At 39.0% G+C, this 17679-nt stretch overlaps 1 protein-coding gene across 1 annotated transcript in view; it reads right to left on the minus strand.

The window, feature by feature from the left end:
- LOC150105174 (meiosis inhibitor protein 1-like) overlaps positions 1-17679 on the minus strand; it is a 190137-nt gene that overhangs the window by 136931 nt on the left and 35527 nt on the right. The window contains exon 3 of the mRNA XM_090395131.1: positions 15581-15790. Within this exon, the coding sequence (XP_090251257.1) occupies positions 15581-15790 (210 nt within the window). The remainder of the gene's footprint in view (positions 1-15580; positions 15791-17679) is intronic.

Genomic DNA, 17679 nt, shown 5'->3' on the forward strand with positions numbered 1-17679 from the left:
AACTGTTTTAATTTTATCCATTAACTGGGCTTTTGTATTACTGGAAGTGCGATTGGTGTCTTTTTCAACTGCGCCCCATACAAAATAATCCATGGGGTTAAGGTCTGGGGAGTTTGGAGGCCAAACATTTGGACTGGTGAAGTCGTAGAAATTTTCAGACAACCATTTTTGACTTTTCCCAGAGGTGTGGCAAGGGGCCGAATCCTGCTGCCATACATACGGCCTACCATTGGCTACCCTTGTTATCCAGGGCTTGACTACAGTTAGCAACTCCACGAACAAAGCCCGAATTCCAATGCCAGGGTTCTTCAACACCTATTCCTGCAGATTTGCGAGGAATTCTGCTGTACGAACGCAATCAGATCGTCTGCTAGGGATCTTTCTTCTTGCTACATCCTCGTAGTCACCATTGCAAGTCTCTAGTTCATGCCTGATTGTTTTTACTGTATTCAGGGAGCATTGGGCAGCAGTCGTAATATCCTTATTTTGATGGCGGGCACGAATCATCATGATACAAGTTATTCTCTTCCATGATTCAGGTGGGTTCCAGCTATCCATCCTTTCTGACATCTTGTATATGAATGAAGAAGGGTCCAAACTTTTAAATGAAGAGAAGTGTGTGTTAATACATGTAACTTACGGAAAAATATAATTAATTATAAATATGTCAAATTTATCCCGAACACCCTGTATGTGTGTGTGTTCTGATGAGAATCTTGGCATGAAGGTTGAAATGTCAGGATTTTTATTTTTTAAAATTATTATTATTAATTTTATTATTGTCATCATCATCAGAACTCCATGCTCAAAAACTCATCATGGGAGCTCCCACTGTCACAAACACACACAGTTCATCATGCCAAGCCTTAAATGCATTCATTGTCTGCATTTTAAGGAAAAGTTGGTCTTTGTTGTGGATCTAAATAGCAGAGTAGGAAATGATTGTGAGACATACAAAAATATTTTGGGAAAATTTGGAGAAAAGAGCAAACCTAATAATAATGGCAAATATCTGTTGGATTTCTGCTCAGGACATGGACTGGTTATTACTAACACCATGTTCCAACATAAAAATGTGCACAAATTCACATGGAGAGAAGAGGCTAGGAATAAGAAAAGTCTCACTGACTACGTTATTGTTGATAGTGATGTTTTCTCCATGGTGCAGGACACCAGAGTGTACACAGGATTTGAAATTGGAAGTGATCACTATTTAGTCTTGTGCATGATAAAATTGAATTTCATATTGAAAAGAATAACATGTAAGAAAGTTTTAAAGCGAATAAAAGTTGAGCAGCTCTCAGATGTGAACTGTAGACTAAAATACACAAAGATTATTGAAGAAAAAATGAAAGAGTTTGAGAACAGGAATCAAACCTTGGAGATTCAGTGGCAAACTCTGAAGAAAACATTGATTGATTCTGCCAGAGAGGCATGTGGTGAGGTTGTCTGCAAGAATAAAAAATCAGAACTCCCTGGTGGACACAGGAAGTTAAAGAGGCAGTGAAGGAAAAGAAGAAAGCATATCAAAAGTTCCTGTCAAATAAGTCAGCTTTTACTCTTACAGAATACAGAGACAAATGTAAGAAAGCTAAAGAGTGTGTAAAACTAGCTAAACAAAAGTCATGGGAGGACTTTGGGAAGAACATAGAAAATAAATATCAAGAAGATGGCAAAATATTCTGGAGGATGTGGAAGAAGCATAGGAATGGAGGAAAGAGTGCTGTAAAAGGAGTTAGAGATGATAAAGGTGACATGAAAATGGGAGAAAAAGATATCCTTGAAGTATGGAGTAATTACTTCGAAAAACTGCTAAATGAAATAAGCAGTGATGACAGCACAGTGGTAAAAAACACTGACCAGGAATGCAGTCAGGAATACATATCCATACTTGAAGTAGAAAAAGCCATCAAAGGCTTGAAATGTGGAAAGGCAGCAGGAGTAGATGATATCGACCAGAAATGCTGAAGTATGGTGGTATAAGAGTCTTACAGTGGCTGCACTGCATAGTTCAGAAAGCCTGGACAGAGGGATGAATTCCCAATGATTGGAGTAGAGCTCTCATAGTACCCATATATAAAAAGGGAAATAAAACTGAATGTGAGAATTACAGAGGTATTTCCCTACTGAGTGCTACTGGGAAGATCTATTCAAGTATACTTGAGAAACAGTCGAGAAGAATTGTGGAAGAAAAGCTTGGTGAAGAACAAGCTGGATTCAGGCCAAATACATGATGTCAGGATCAGATCTTCACTTTACGACAAATAGTCGAGAAAGCATGGGAATATAACAAAGATCTGTATTTAAGTTTTGTCGATTTGGAAAAGGCATATGACAAGGTGCCAAGAGAGAAGCTATTGAATACATTGCAGTTATATGGTGTCAATGGGGCATTATATCAAGCAATACTTAGTCTTTATTTGAGTTGTAAGTCAGCAGTTAGAATTGAAGGAAGTACAGGGAGATGGTTTAATGTTAAATCTGGTGTGAGACAAGGATGTTCATTATCCCCTCTGTTATTCATTATCTATATGGATCACATTATGAAGGAAAGTGGTATTATACATGATATCAAAATTGGAGATGTTAATGTCAGCTCTTTGCTTTATGCGGATGATGTTATACTTCTAAATAAATCTGCTACAAGTCTGCAAGATTCTCTGACTAAATTGAATAGCTGTTGTAATAGATATGGTATGAAGGTCAGCAATAAAAAGACAAAGACAATGAAAATAGGCAGAATCATTGAAAATGTTAATTGTGTTGTGAATGGAGAACCTGTGGAACAAGTAAAACATTTCAGCTACTTAGGCACGATTTTTACTGAAGATGGTAAATTAAATATAGAAATAGATAACAGAATCAGCAAAGCTGGTATGGTGGGAAGTCAATTGAATAAATTGGAATAAGAGAGAAATTAGTCAGAACACTAAATTAGCTGTATACAAGACAGTGTTCAAACCAATTTTAACTTATGGATCTGAGAGCTGGGTCAGAAGTAAAATACTTCACCAAAGACTAGAGACTGCGGATATGAGAGTCCTGAGAAAGATTATAAGCGTGAACAGATGGCATCAATGGCATTATCATATTAAAAATGAGGATATTAGGAAAGAACTTGACATTGTCAGCATCCAGGAATGCCTTAGCAGAGCTAATCTCAGGTGGTATGGTTACTTAAACAGAATGGGCGAGGAAATTAAGAGAGGTGAAAGGGTGGATGAGATGATTGTGATGGTAGGAACGAATGACTTGAGTGGTAATGTAAGTCGGGCAGCGAGAGATATGAGATTTTTGCTTGAGACTGTACGGAAGAAGACAGAGAGAGGAAAAATAGTGTGCGTGTTGCCTAGGTATGATAATGATGAGCTGAGCAGAAGAGCAGTGATATTGAATGGCATAATAGCGAGAATGTGTGACAAGAGAGGACTGGTATATGTGGATGCCTGGAGTGTGTTTGAGGAAAGAGAGGAGTTGTATGCGAGAGACCGTTTACATTTGAATGAGGAAGGACGTAGGCATCTGGAGAGATTGCTGTTCTGAACGAGTCAGTGTGTCCCAGGGAGGATGATAGCAGGGGTGGCCTCTTGTGGGAATGGATACTTGGGAGAAGGGAGACAATGTCAGGTAACACTGAGCCCAGTGGAGTCCAGAAGAGATAATGCTGGGTATAGAAACAATGGCATTTATATGCTGTATACTAATGCCAGGAGTATCCGGAATAAGGGAGAAGAATTGGTGGCCCAGATAGCATCAGCCTGGCCAAAAATTATTGCGATCACTGAGAAGTGGTTGACAGAAGGGGATATAACAACAGGAATAGAAGTCGCTGGGTATAGCATTTTTCGTCAGGATAGGAGGGGAAAGCGTGGTGGTGGGGTACTGCTTATGATAAGTGATGACCTATGTCCTCTAAGAGTGGAGAATTTGGAAGGAAGTGAGACAAATGATTTTGAGAGCGTATGGTGTGAGGTAGAGGTAGGCAAGACAGGATATTTAGTGGGGTGTTGCTACAGACCCAGGAGCGCAGAGGATGGGGACCAGGAGATGTTTAGACAGCTAAGTTTGGCAAGTGCAAGAAGAATGATTGTTATGGGAGATTTTAACTTCAGTAGTATAAATTGGAGAAAGGAAGATGCATGTAGCAATAGGGGAATGGAATTTCTAGAATTCTTGAGGGACAAATGTCTTAGGCAACATGTAACAGAAGGAACAAGAAGTTCAAAAATTTTGGATTTGGTTTTAGCATCAGAAGAGTTGATAATAACTGAGTTGACGTCTCTCCCACCAGTTGGAGAGAGTGACCATATGGTGTTGACTTGGAAAATGAATAGACATGCAGGAGTATCAAAGAGACGGAAACTTATGTGGAATTATAAGGCAGGTGATTATAATAGTCTTAGATGTCAACTTCGGGAAGTTTCATGGAGGGAGGAATTGGAAGGCCGGGATATCACCAGTGCATGGGAAATTGTGAAAGAATATTTGTTATCAGCAATGGTAAGTTGTATACCATGAGTGAAGAAGAGAACGCAATTTGGAGTAAAGTGGATGACAAACAATATTAAACAGGAATTGCATGCGAAAAAGAGGCTATGGAAGAGATATAAGGAGATAGGTGAAGAGATGCATGAGGAATATAAGACACAGGCCAGAAGAGTGACTAGTGTGGTAAGGAAAGCGAAACTGGAATATGAGAGGAGATTGGCCCTAAGATCCAAAGAAAATCCTAGGGAATTTTTTAGCTATGTGGCCAGTAGGAGGAGAAATGACTGTGGAAGATTGATATTGTGGGATAAAAATGGGAATAGAGTGACTGATGCAGAGGACATAGTGGAATTGTTCAATGAACACTTTATTGGAGTATTTCATCCTAGAGGAGTCAGTTTTAATGCTAGAGGGATAGGACTGGTACGAGGTCTGGAGGTACAGGAGGAGAGTGTGTTTCAGATACTGAGTACTCTGGATGTCAGTAAAGCTGTGGGACTGGATGGTATTTCGCCACGAGTTTTGAGAGAATGTGCTAGGGAATTGACAGTACCTTTAACGTGACTTTTCAATGAAAGTCTGGCTTTGGCAAAGGTGCCCAGGGAATGGAAGGAAGGTAAGATAGTGCCATTGCATAAGGGTGGTAACAGACTGGAAGTGTCTAATTATAGGCCAGTCTGTGTGTCATCAGTCGTTGTTAAGATCTTGGAGAAAGTAGTGAGGGACTGTGTACAGCATTGGGCAGATGAGGGTAATGTTATCTGTCAGAATCAACATGGATTTGTGAAAGGACGCTCTTGTTTTAGCAATATGCTAGCCTTTTATAATAAAGTTACAAGAACATTAGATGAGGGAAAGGCATATACTGCAATTTTCTTAGACTTGGCGAAGGCATTTGACAGGGTGCCACATGATAAGCTGATATTTAAGTTGCAGCACATGGGTCTGGATGTCAGATTGGTCAACTGGATTCAGGATTGGCTGTCTGATAGGTATCAGAGAGTTGCGTATGGTGGAGCAGTTTCCAGGAGGCAGAGGGTTACAAGTGGGGTCCCACAGGGCTCAGTACTAGGATCTATATTGTTTAACCTTTATATCAATGACATAGCCAGTGGATTGCAGGGGGATATTCAGTTGTTTGCAGATGATGCGAAGCTGGGAAGGATTATTAGTAATAGTGCAGATGTGGTAGCCCTGCAAGAGGATTTAAATAAGCTAGATAGATGGGCAAATGAATGGGGGTTTTGGTTTAATGCAGCAAAATGTAAGGTCTTGAGGTTTGGGAAACATCGATGGGATGCTGCATACTCTATGGGAGGAGTTATACTGGAGGAAGTAGGGGAGACAAGAGATCTCGGGTTGATGATTGATAGAAACCTGAAGTTTAAGGGACATATTGCAAAGGTGGTGAAGGTAACACAAAGGATTGCTATTATGAGAAGGACACTGACCTGCAGAGAAAAGAGGGTTATCATTTCGTTGTATAAGTCTCTGATCAGACCACACTTGGACTATTGTTCTCAGATGTGGTCCCCAGGATTTGAAGGGGATAAATTAACTGTGGAAAGGATACAACGACGGATGACAAAGATGGTTTCAGGTCTGTACAAGGACAGTTATGAGGATCGGCTGAGAGAATGTGGACTGCAGAGTTTGGTGGATAGAAGAAGGAGAGGTGATATGATTGAGACTTTTAAACTGTTGAGAGGTGGTTACAGGGTTGACACTGGGGAGTTCTTTCGCTTGGTTGATCAGCGGGAAGGAGTGATGACAAGAGGCCATCCCTGGAAGTTACGAAAGGAAACTGTGAGCAAGAGGGTAAGGAGTGGTTTCTTTGTGTGGAGGGTGGTTGAGCCGTGGAATGCATTGCCTGATGGAGTGGTGGGAGCAAGAACGGTCAGTGAGTTTAAAGAGTGGTATGATGGACTTTGTGTTTCTCAGGGGGGGGACCTCCCCTCAGTGAGTCTTGACAGACTTTATGTCTTAGGAAGGACCTCCCTCAATGAGTCTTTTGACTCCTTGGAGGCCTGAATAATAATAATAATAAAAAGATTAGCAAAACAAGTGTTCTCTGCCAGGTTGGCATCAAAACAACCCAGAGGAAGACCAAGATATAGGTGGATTGATACGGTAAAATGTGCCTTAGATGATAGAAATATAATCTGATAATAATAATATTGGAGTCTTGACAAGTAACAGACTGATTTGGAGGAAAATTGTAGATAGGAAGTTAGTAATGATGTAAATTTTTCATGTAGTACTATCATATCCTGTACACCCCCTTGAGGGTACATGGCAGGTATTTGATGATGATGATGATGATGTCTGCATTTTAGTGGGAGTTTGTTTCCACAATCCTAAACAACGAATGCTGATCATTCTTTCACAATGAAAGAAAGAGGAGATTAAGCCCAACCAGTATAATCACTATGGTAAGCTAAAGATGTGCATTTCTGTGTTGATTAATTGGCTGGCCTCTTTAAAACTGATATATCAACAGCAACATGAGTAGAAGAGCATTAATAATGTATAGCATGATAGCCAGAATGTGTCAGAAGAGAGGCTTGGAATACGTGGATGCTTGTGGGACATTTGAGGACAGAAATGAACTGTATGCAAGAGACCGTTTGCATTTGAATGAGGAAGGTTGTAGGCATCTGGAGAGATTGCTGTTCTTTGAATGAGTCAGTGTGTCAATGCAGAGAAACTAGAAGTACCAGGGTGGATGATAGCAGGGATGGCCTCTTGTGGGAAGAGGAGCTTGGGAGAAGAGGAAATACATCAGGTAACGTTGAGTCCAGTGGAGTCGGGGGGGGGGGGGGGGATAAGGATAGGTATAGAAACAATGACATTTTTATACTTTATACTAATGCCATGAATATCTGGAATAAAGGAGATGAACTGGTGGTGGTGCTGATAGCATCAACCTGTCTGAAGATTATTGGGATCTCTGAGACGTGGTTGACAGTAGATGATATAATAACAGGAATAGAAGTAGCAGGGTACAGCATTTTGTAAAAGGATAGAAAGGGAAAATGTGGTGGTGGTGGTGGTATGATATGTGATGACTTATGTCCTCTCAGAGTGGAGGCGTTGGAAGGCAGTGACAATAATGATTTTGAAAGCATATGGTGTGAGGTAGAGGTGAGCAACACAGGATATTTAGTGGGGTGTTGCTACAAGCCAAGGAGCACAGAGCATGAGGAGTAGGAGATGTTTAAAGACAGTTGAGCTTGGAAAGTGCAAGAAGAATGATTGTTATGAGAGATTTTAACTACAGTAGTATAAATTGGGGAGAGGAAGATGCATGTAGCAATAAGAGAATGAAATTTCTAGAATTCTTGAGAGACAAATGGTTAGTAGTTGAAAGGGGACCAATTGTTCGATGCTGTTGCACACTCTCCCTCGATGAGTCTTTGGACTCCTGGAGATGTCAAATCATAATAATAATAATAATAATAATAATAATAATGTATTTGGCAACATGTAATAGAAGGAGCACGAGGTTCAAGAGTTTTGCATTTGGTCATAGCAGCAGAAGAGCTGATTCTAACTGAGATGGCATCTTTTCCCCAGTTGGAGAGAGTGCCCATGTGGTTTTGACTTGGAAGATGAATAGACATGCAGGAGTATCAAGGAGAAGGGAATATATGTGAAATTATAAGGCAAGTAATTATAATAGTCTTAGATATGAACTTTCAGTAGTTCCATGGAGGGAGAAATTGGAAGAGCAAGATATCATTAGCTTGGGAAATTATGAAGGAATATTTGTTGGCAGCAATAGTAAGCTGAATTCCACAAGTGAAGAAGAGGGTGCAATTTGGTGTAAAGTGGATGAAATCAATATCAAACACGAACTGCAGATGAAAAAGAGATTATGGAAGAGATATAAGGAGAGAGCTAAAGAGCAGATGCATGAAGAATATAAGACTCAGGCCAGGAGAGTGACTAATATTATATGGAAGGCAAAACTGGAATATGAGAAGAGACTGGCACTAAGATCCAAAGATAATCCTAGGGAATTTTTTAGATATGTGGCCAGTAGGAGGAGAAATTATTGTGGAAGAATGGCATTGTGAGATAAAAATGGGAATAGAGTTGCTGATGGAGAGGACATAGTGGAGTTGTTCAATAAAACACTGTATTAGAGAATATCATCCTGGAGAAGTAAGTTTTAATACTAGAAGGATAGGTCAGGTTCGAGGTTTAGAGGTGCAAGAGGAGACTGTGTTCCAAATATTGAGTACCTTGGATGTCAGTAAAACTGTGGGAGTGGATGGTATTTCAAAACCCACTGTGGGACAGTGGGTTTGGAGAGAATGCAAAATTACTAACAGCTCCGTTGACTAGGCTTTTCAATGAAAGTCTGTCTATGGGAAAGGTACCCAAGGAATGGAAGGAAGATAAGATAGTGGCATTGCATAAGGATGGTAGCAGACTGGATATGTCTAACTATAGGCCAGTTTGTGCTTCATCAGTAGTTGTCATCTTGGAGAAATTAGTGAGGGACCATATACAGCGTTGGGCAAGTGAGGGTAATGTTATCTGTGAGAGTCAACATGGATTTGTTAAGGTTGCTCTTGCTTTAGTAATATGATTGCCTTTGTGTGACAAGAGCAGTTGATGAGAGGAAAGGCATATACTGCCATTTTTTTTGGATTCTGCAAAGGCAATTGACAGGGTACCACATGATAAGCTGATATTTAAGTTGCAGCAGATGGGTTTAGATGTTAGGTTAGTCAACTGGATTCAGGATAGTATCAGAGAGTTATGTATGGTGGGGTAGTATCAAGGAGGCAGAACGTTCTAAGTGGGATCCAACAGGCTCAGTACTAGGACCTGTATTGTTTAACCTTTATATTAATGACATTGTCAGTGGATGGCAAGGGGATATTAAGTTGTTTGCAGATGATATTAAGCTAGGAAGTGTTATTAATAATAGTGTAGATGTGGCATCCCTGCAAGCAGATTTGAATAAACTGGACAGATGGGCAAATGAATGGGGCTTTCAGTTTAATGCAGTAAAATGTAAACTCATGAAGTTTGGGATACTTTGATGGGAGGTAGCATACTCTATTGGAGGAGCTGTACTGGAGGAAGTAGGAGAGACAAGAGATCTGGGAGTGATGATTGATAGACACCTGAAATTCAGGGAACATATTGCAAAGGTGGTGAAGGATACCTAGAGGATTGCTGCAATACTGAGAAGGACACTGACCTGCAGAGATAAAAGAGTTGTCATTCCATTGTATAAAGCCCTGATCAGATCACTTGGACTATTGTTCTCAAATTTGGTCCCCAGCATTTGAAGGGGATAAATTAACTGTGTTCAGGACTATACAATATTTGTTATGACGATAAGCTGAGGGAATGTGTACTACAGAGTTTGGTAGACAGAAGAGGGAGAAGTGATATGATTGAGACTTTTAAACTGTTGAGAGGTAGTTAAAGGGTTAACACTAGGGAGTTCTTTTGCTTGGTGGAACGGGGGGAGGGGAGCAGGGACAAGGGACCATCCCTAAGTTACAAAAGGAAGTTGTGAGCAAGAGGGTGAGGAGTGGTTTCTTTGTATGGAGGGTTGTTGAACTGTGGAATGCATTGCCTGATATTTAAGTTGCAGCAGATGGGTTTAGATGTTAGGTTAGTCAACTGGATTCAGGATAGTATCAGAGAGTTATGTATGGTGGGGTAGTATCAAGGAGGCAGAACGTTCTAAGTGGGGTCCAACAGGGCTCATTAAACATGTAATATAGTCATAAATATGGTTGATATGAATTTTCACTTCAACCATATTTATGACTATATAGAAAAAGCCCAGTTATGCCAAAAAAAATCCAGGAGTCTTGCAAAAATAGCTGCTTAATCTCATTATACTATCCAGCTACTTAAAACATTCAGGATGTTTTCTTTAAAGGATTACCATTAACTCTGCAGAACACATCTTGCACACAAAAAAATAAAACTTATTGCTATATTCCTAAGGCTAAAACAACAATTGGAAATTAACATACAACCTAAAAGCAATGTGCCAAAGCAACCAACAATAAACCAGCAATGCAAGAAGTAGCAACCACCAGTGTGCAATAGCCAAGTTTAGAAGCTTGTGAAGCCACAACTTGAACAGTGGAAACCCTCACTTCTTCACAATTGCCTAAGCTACCCAATTGTACCAGATAAGTCAATAAATTAGATTTCACCTTTAACAGTGAAAGATGTATAAAATTGGCTACCTGCCAATGAAGCTGATAAAACATAGTTGGAAAAATGTAACATTAAGCAATGGTTAACATATTAATAGTCTAACATATTAAGTAACAGCTTTAAAATGTCTGATAACTAACAAAAATATCGATATTACTGAGGCCAATAATAGTAATGCTGCCATCATTCTTGACCAAACAGTTTACTTAGCTGTTTGTTCAAGAATGATGCAAGACTGTACTACAAAAAATTAATCTGTTGTTAACTGATATCAACACATGTCAATTGGTTAAGAACAATGCAACAAACCACATTAAAAAGAACACAACAGAATGATTTAAGTCAGTCACTATATGGCCGATAGAAACCATCATAAAGCTAGTAATGCATTATGACCATGCTCCAAGAATTTCTGGTCCTCCAAAAATATACAAAAATAATATGCCATTGCATCCAATAGTGAAGGAATAAGCAGCCCACTCAGCCAAGAACTTAGCATTGGCACTCAAGGAGTTGGTAAGTCATTTCCCCTCCCTATATAAAAAACATACAGCACTTCATAAAATAAAATTAAGAACATCAGACTCAATGAAGATTTATTAGTCAGCTTTGATGTAACTGCCCTTTTCATGAATGCCCCAATTACTGATGTGGTTCTCCTACAGAACAAACTTCTACCCAGTAGCATAATCCTCTTTGTCAGCATGCTGCACTCTGGTTATTTCATAAGGCAAAATAACTTCCTACATACAAAAAAAAAAGTATGGCTATGGGCTCATTATACCTCCCCCCCACACACACACTCCATAGCTAACTTTTATATGGAAGATTTTGAGAAAAGTGCTCTGGATGTGTGAACGAGGGAGTGAGAAGCAGGTTTTTTCATGCAGAGTTATGAATTATTGGAATGCCTTGCCTGAGAGTTTGGTGTCTGCAGAGAATTTGAGTGTGTTTCAGGCATAGTATTATGAGCTGTGTGTATGACAAAAGGACCTCCTAGATGAGTCTCTGATTCCATGGGGGTCTTAGAGTAATAATAATAATTATAATAATAGATCCAACAATATTCTAAAACCAAAAATTTGGCTCAGATATGTTGATGATATATTTGATATTTGGCCCAACAGCCACTAAACTTTAAACACCTTCCTAATCCACCTGAACAAAAAAACATAGAGATACATCAAATAAACTATTGAGATTAAAAACAATAACATACTTCCTTTCTAGATATACCTATTACACATCTTCTTCAGGCTGTTTTCCCTTCATAATGTAAACCTAGTCTACTGTTTCCAGTCTACTGTAAACCTACTCACTTGGGCCAATATATACACAAAGATTTTTATGATCATCCAACACAAAAGCTATCTTTCATTAGTAAATCTGGAGCTACATTTAAGGTCTCCCAAAAAACTAAAAACTTATTCATCTCCTATAAATATTCCTTTCCTCCCATTGACAGCTCATGGGTATATCAAATCCATTGTACCTGTAATTTATCCAACACAGGTAGAACAGGCTGAACAATCATGGTAAGAAAAGGAGAACACAAATGACATTAAATTCCTTAATTATGAAAATTGGGCATTTCTGATCATGCACCTCAAATGTGCCACAGAACTGACTGGAAAGGTAACCATCTAGTCTTTAATCATACCAAAACTTGGTACAAAAGAAAACTCAAAGAAGCCTTTGAGATGCTGATCCATCATTCCCATCTGGACAGTAATAATGGCTTAACAGGTCCATGAGTTTGAAATTCTCACCTGCATCCCATATGGCATCTAGAAATATGACAACAGAAGAACAGAACTACTGAACTCCAAAAATCTCCAAACACAAAAAATCAGAAAAAATAGAAATGTAGATCAGTTTTAACTAGGAGATGACAGAAGAATGGATAAGTTACTAAAGGGATTTTACATGATAAAAGCAGAGGAAATTTTTCAGTACCCCAGAAAATGTGCAAGAGTGTGGTTAGTAGCATGAGAACTAGATTTTTTACTTGGAGAATGAAGATTGAGAAAAATGAGCTGCCTGAAGTGGTCATGAGTACAATGTTAATAAATCAGTTGATTGAGAAGTATGTTAGATTTTATGAATAGTGATTAGTGTGGACTTCCCACAACTAAGGAAATACCTCAGTAATAATAATAATTTTATCATACCTGAATCAGTATAATTGATACAGTAAACACACGCACGCGCACACACACACACACACACAATGGAAATTCCATATGTTGTGTAAAATTAACTCTGAATAAATTATCATAGAGCAGAAAGCTACATTTTACAAGGGAAAATAAAAAGAAAATCAGATTATCTTGACCAGCAATAAAACTGATGCTAATAAATGGTTCTGGAACCAAGAGGTCTGTTATTAGCTAGAAGTTTTCATGGGGAAGATACAAATGAAAGTTCTTGGAGTGAAAAAAGTTGAAAATTGGTGTGCATGTGTGTGTGTAAGGGGGGGAGTGAATTATGATTGATGAAAGCAGAAGTTTTTTGCTGCTCCATCAGATCACAGGCTTCTTGTTTCACCAAGCAGCAGCAACAAGCTCTTTGATATCGCTGTACGCAAACCATTTGCCCCACTTTCTCTTTTCTAGTCCAACAAGATCCCATGGAGTGAAAGACTCATCTAGGAAGTCCTTTTGTCACACACACTCAAATTCTCTGCAGACAACACACTCTCAGGAAAGACATTCCAATCATTCACAACTCTGCATGCAAAAAAACCTGCTTCTCATGCCCTAATCACACCCTCTTTATACAGCTTCCAAGGATGACCTCTGGTTCTCCCATGATCACCCAATTTTTGCTGTAAAATCCCTCCAACACTGATCCTATAACAACCCATCACTAACTACTTTCTTTCTATCATATCTCCCCCTCTTCCTCCTATCCACTAGACTCTGTGAATTGCATCTTCACAATATTCAACATTCCAGAGGTCAGAAACCTACCTTAGTCAGTTGCCTCTGGACCCTTTCCAATAACTATTCATCCTTTTGAAAACCAGGTGACCAAAGCTGTGCCCAGTAGTCTGTGTGGCCTAATCAAAGCCTTATACAATGGAACAAGAATCTCCCTACTTCTACAAGTCAGTGTCCTCTGCATCATTCCCAGATCTTTGTGTTGTCCTCACAATTTTGGCAATGTGTCCCCTAATTTTTCAGATCCTTATCCACTATCACCCCAAGACCTCTTATTTCCTCCACCTCCAACAATATATCCCCACCAAGCATAAAGCTTACATTTTGCAACACTGAACTCGCACCCCCCCATTCCCATTCACTCAATTTATTCAAGTCTTCTTGTAAGGCCACAACATCTTCTCTATTCTCCATAGTTCGACCCAGCTTTGCATGAACTGCAAATAACTGAATATCTGCATGCAAATTTTCACCAATTTCATTAATGTAAAGTTAAACAGTAATGGCCCTAAAACAGACTCCTGAGGTACACCATTAATGACTTTCCATCTCTGGGATATTGCTCCTTCATACATACTTGCTGATACCTATCAGATAGCCAGTCTCAAATCCAATACACTAATCTAATATCCAACCCCATCTGCTCTAGTTTGACTATCAACTTATCATGCGGTAATCTATCAAAAGCCATTGTGAAATCTAAGTATACTAATGTGTATCCCTCTCCTCTGCCCAAGAAAGCTGTCACCTTATTGTAATAAGTAAGTAGATTACTAAAACATGACCTCCCTTTAGCAAATCCATGCTGCCCATCAAAGATAATACCATTGTTGTCAACGCAATTCTGGATCCTAGTTCTCACCAGCTTCTCCAACAATTAGCAACAACACCTGACACCCAGATAGGCCTATAATTTGATTCTTGAGTTCTATCACCTACCTTATGAAGCAGCACAATCTTGCCCTCCTTCCACTCCTTTGGAACTTGACCCAGTGCAAGACTCATATTAAAAAATATGTCAAGGCAGATGTCAACTCCCTGGCACATTCCTTCAGAATACATGGTGATATATTATCAAGTCCACAGCCTTTTTAACATTAAGTTTGCTCAACTCCCCATACACCTCTTGCTCACTTACAGTCAGTCTCTCCTCCCCATCATCAACTGCTCTCAATCTCTCCATGAAGTCACATTCACAAGAATGAAAGACCTTTATGAATTGCTCATTAAGTATCTCCACTATATCTTCCACAGCAGTTGTCCTTATACCATTTTCTCCACTCAATGTCATCCATCCATAATCTTTTTTTTTTTTTTTTTTTTTTTTTTGCTGACTACATATCAAAAGAACTCCCTAAGATTCTTTTCTGGCTTCATATGCTAACTGCTGCTCATAACTCATTTTTGCTACCCTTACTAACCAAGTCACCTTCCTTGCTTGGTCTTTGTAATCCTCATGGAATTGGTTATTACCACTTCTCTTATGCTATCTCCATAATGCCCTTTTTCGCATGCTTAATCTCTTCATTCATCTATTTCACACCTATCTTATTTAACTTTCTGAGCCTTAGAATACATTTAGACATTGCTTCTACTAGATAGTTCAACAAGCAGCAGCAACATGCCGTTTAATATCACTGTATACAAACAGCTTGTTTGTATACAGGCTACACAAACCATCTGCCCCACTTTCTCTTTTCTAGTCCAATCTTTTTCACATATACTTTATTCAATAAAATCCCTCTGTCAAATATCACTGATCCTATCTGTTCCAAAAACCACCTTTCAGCACTGCATTTATGCAAGGTCAGGGTAAGTTACCTAGACTTTTGCATGTTTTTTTTCTTTTTAAATATAATTATTTTTGGTATTTGATTTGGTATCTCTGATACCAAAGCAAATACCAAAATAGTTGCTTCCTATGATGATTATAAAAAAAAATGCCTTACCTAATGCATTTAAGAGTAATTCATTCTTCTTCTTAACTGATTTTAGGATTGACAAGGTACCTTTTGCCACATGTAGATTAACTGATGGAAACATTTCTTCAACATTTAGAAGAGTGGTGTTATACACAGGAATAAGGATATACAGGATTGATGATTTAACAATTTCACATGGATATTCAAGACCAGAGCTCAAAAAATATAAGAAATGGCCTGAAAATAGTAAATTAATATAGTTTTAGAATAGCTGACTGATATATATATATATATATATATATATATATATATATGAGGTGGCATCATCTGGATATTATATTATATTACATTACATTACCACTTCATATTACATTACATTACCACTTCATAAAGGAGGTGATAGAACTCAAGCAATTATCTGTGTGTCAGGTGTTGTAGTTAAGTTGTTATTATTATTATTATTATTATTAATACGGGCAACTCCAAGGAGCCGACAGACTCATCGAGGGAGACCTTAACATCATGTCAAGAACAACTATTCGTCTTTCACACAATATCTATCATACCTCGCCTTAAACTGTTCACGGTCATAGCACACACAACAGATTCTGGCAGCTTATTCCACTCGTTTACCACTCTTCATGTAAAGAACCTAGCTCTAACACCCCTGCCAACCACATTTTTGCCCAACTTCCATGTATGGCCCCTAGTCCTCCCACCACCAGCCCTATTCTCAAAAATATCTTCTGGATTAATCTTATAGAAACCCTTCAGTACTTTGAATGTCGCAATCATATCACCTCATTTCCACCTATCAACCAATTTTTGCAACCCGTAAATCTTCAATCTGTTCTCATGAGGTTCATTCCACAAACCTGCCACCATCTTGGTCACTCGTCCCTGGATCCTCTCCACCTCCTCCCCATCAAGAAGAAACCCTGGCACCCATATCTGGGCATAGTAGTCCAGATGGGATCTTATCAGGGCTCGATATAGAGGAACAATAACTTGTTTGTCTCTGCTCATTAAAGTATATTTCAGTAACCAAGTGATTTGATGAACTATTTTAGCCACTTTTGCAATGTGCCCCTAAACTTCAACTCCCTATCCACCAACACTCCCAAATCCCTAGCCTCATCAATCTCCTGGAGTACGGTTCCACCAATGTGATATACTGCTGCTAATCTTTTCACTCCAAAATGCATAACCTTACACTTTGCCACATTAAATTGACATCCATTTTCCTTAGCCCAGTCCTCCAAACTATCCAAATCATTGCATGGCAAAATTTTGACATCCTGTGCATTCACAATTGCTCTGCCCAACTTTGCATCATCAGCAAACAAGTAAACACTTCCTCTCAGATCCTTTACTATATCACTAATGAACAAATTGAAAAGTAGTGGTCCAATAACAGAACCCTGTGGCACACCACTAGTCACAAGCCGTCTTTTGGACTCCACTCCTGAATAAACCACTCTCTGGTATCTCTCCATCAACCACCCTCCTATCCATCTCACCAACCCTATATCCATCCCCATCTGCTCCAGTTTACTGACTGGAAAAGCTTGTGAGAACTAGGATCCAGACTTGGGTTGACAACAATGGTATTATCTTTGATGTACAGCATGGATTTGCTAAAGGGAAGTCATGTTTTAGTAATCTACTTACTTATTACAATAAGGTGACTGTTTCCATGTATTTAGATTTTTGCAAAGGCTTTTGATAGATTACTGCATGACAGGTTGATAGTCAAACTAGAGTGGATGGGGTTGGATATTAGATTGGTGCATTGGATTAGAGACTGGCTGTCTGATAGGTATGAACGAGTTGTGTATCGAGGAACGATATCCAGAAAAAGGAAAGTTACTAGTGGTGTGCCTAAGGGATCTGTTTTAGGGCCATTGCTGTTTAACTTGTATATTAATGATATTGATGAAGATTTGGATGAAGATATTCAGTTGTTTGCAGATGATGCAAAGTTGGGATGAACCATGAAGAGTAGAGATGTTGTGGCCTTGCAAGAAGACTTGAATAATTTGAGTGATTGGGTACGGGAATGGTGATGTGAGTTCAATGCTGCAAAATGTAAGGTTTTCAAATTTGGAAATCAAAAATGGGATGCA

Source organism: Typopeltis vanoorti, chromosome 7 (genome assembly GCF_054136105.1).
Source record: "Typopeltis vanoorti isolate ZY-2024b chromosome 7, IOZ_Tvanoo_1.0, whole genome shotgun sequence".
Lineage (NCBI taxonomy): Eukaryota > Metazoa > Arthropoda > Arachnida > Uropygi > Thelyphonidae > Typopeltis > Typopeltis vanoorti.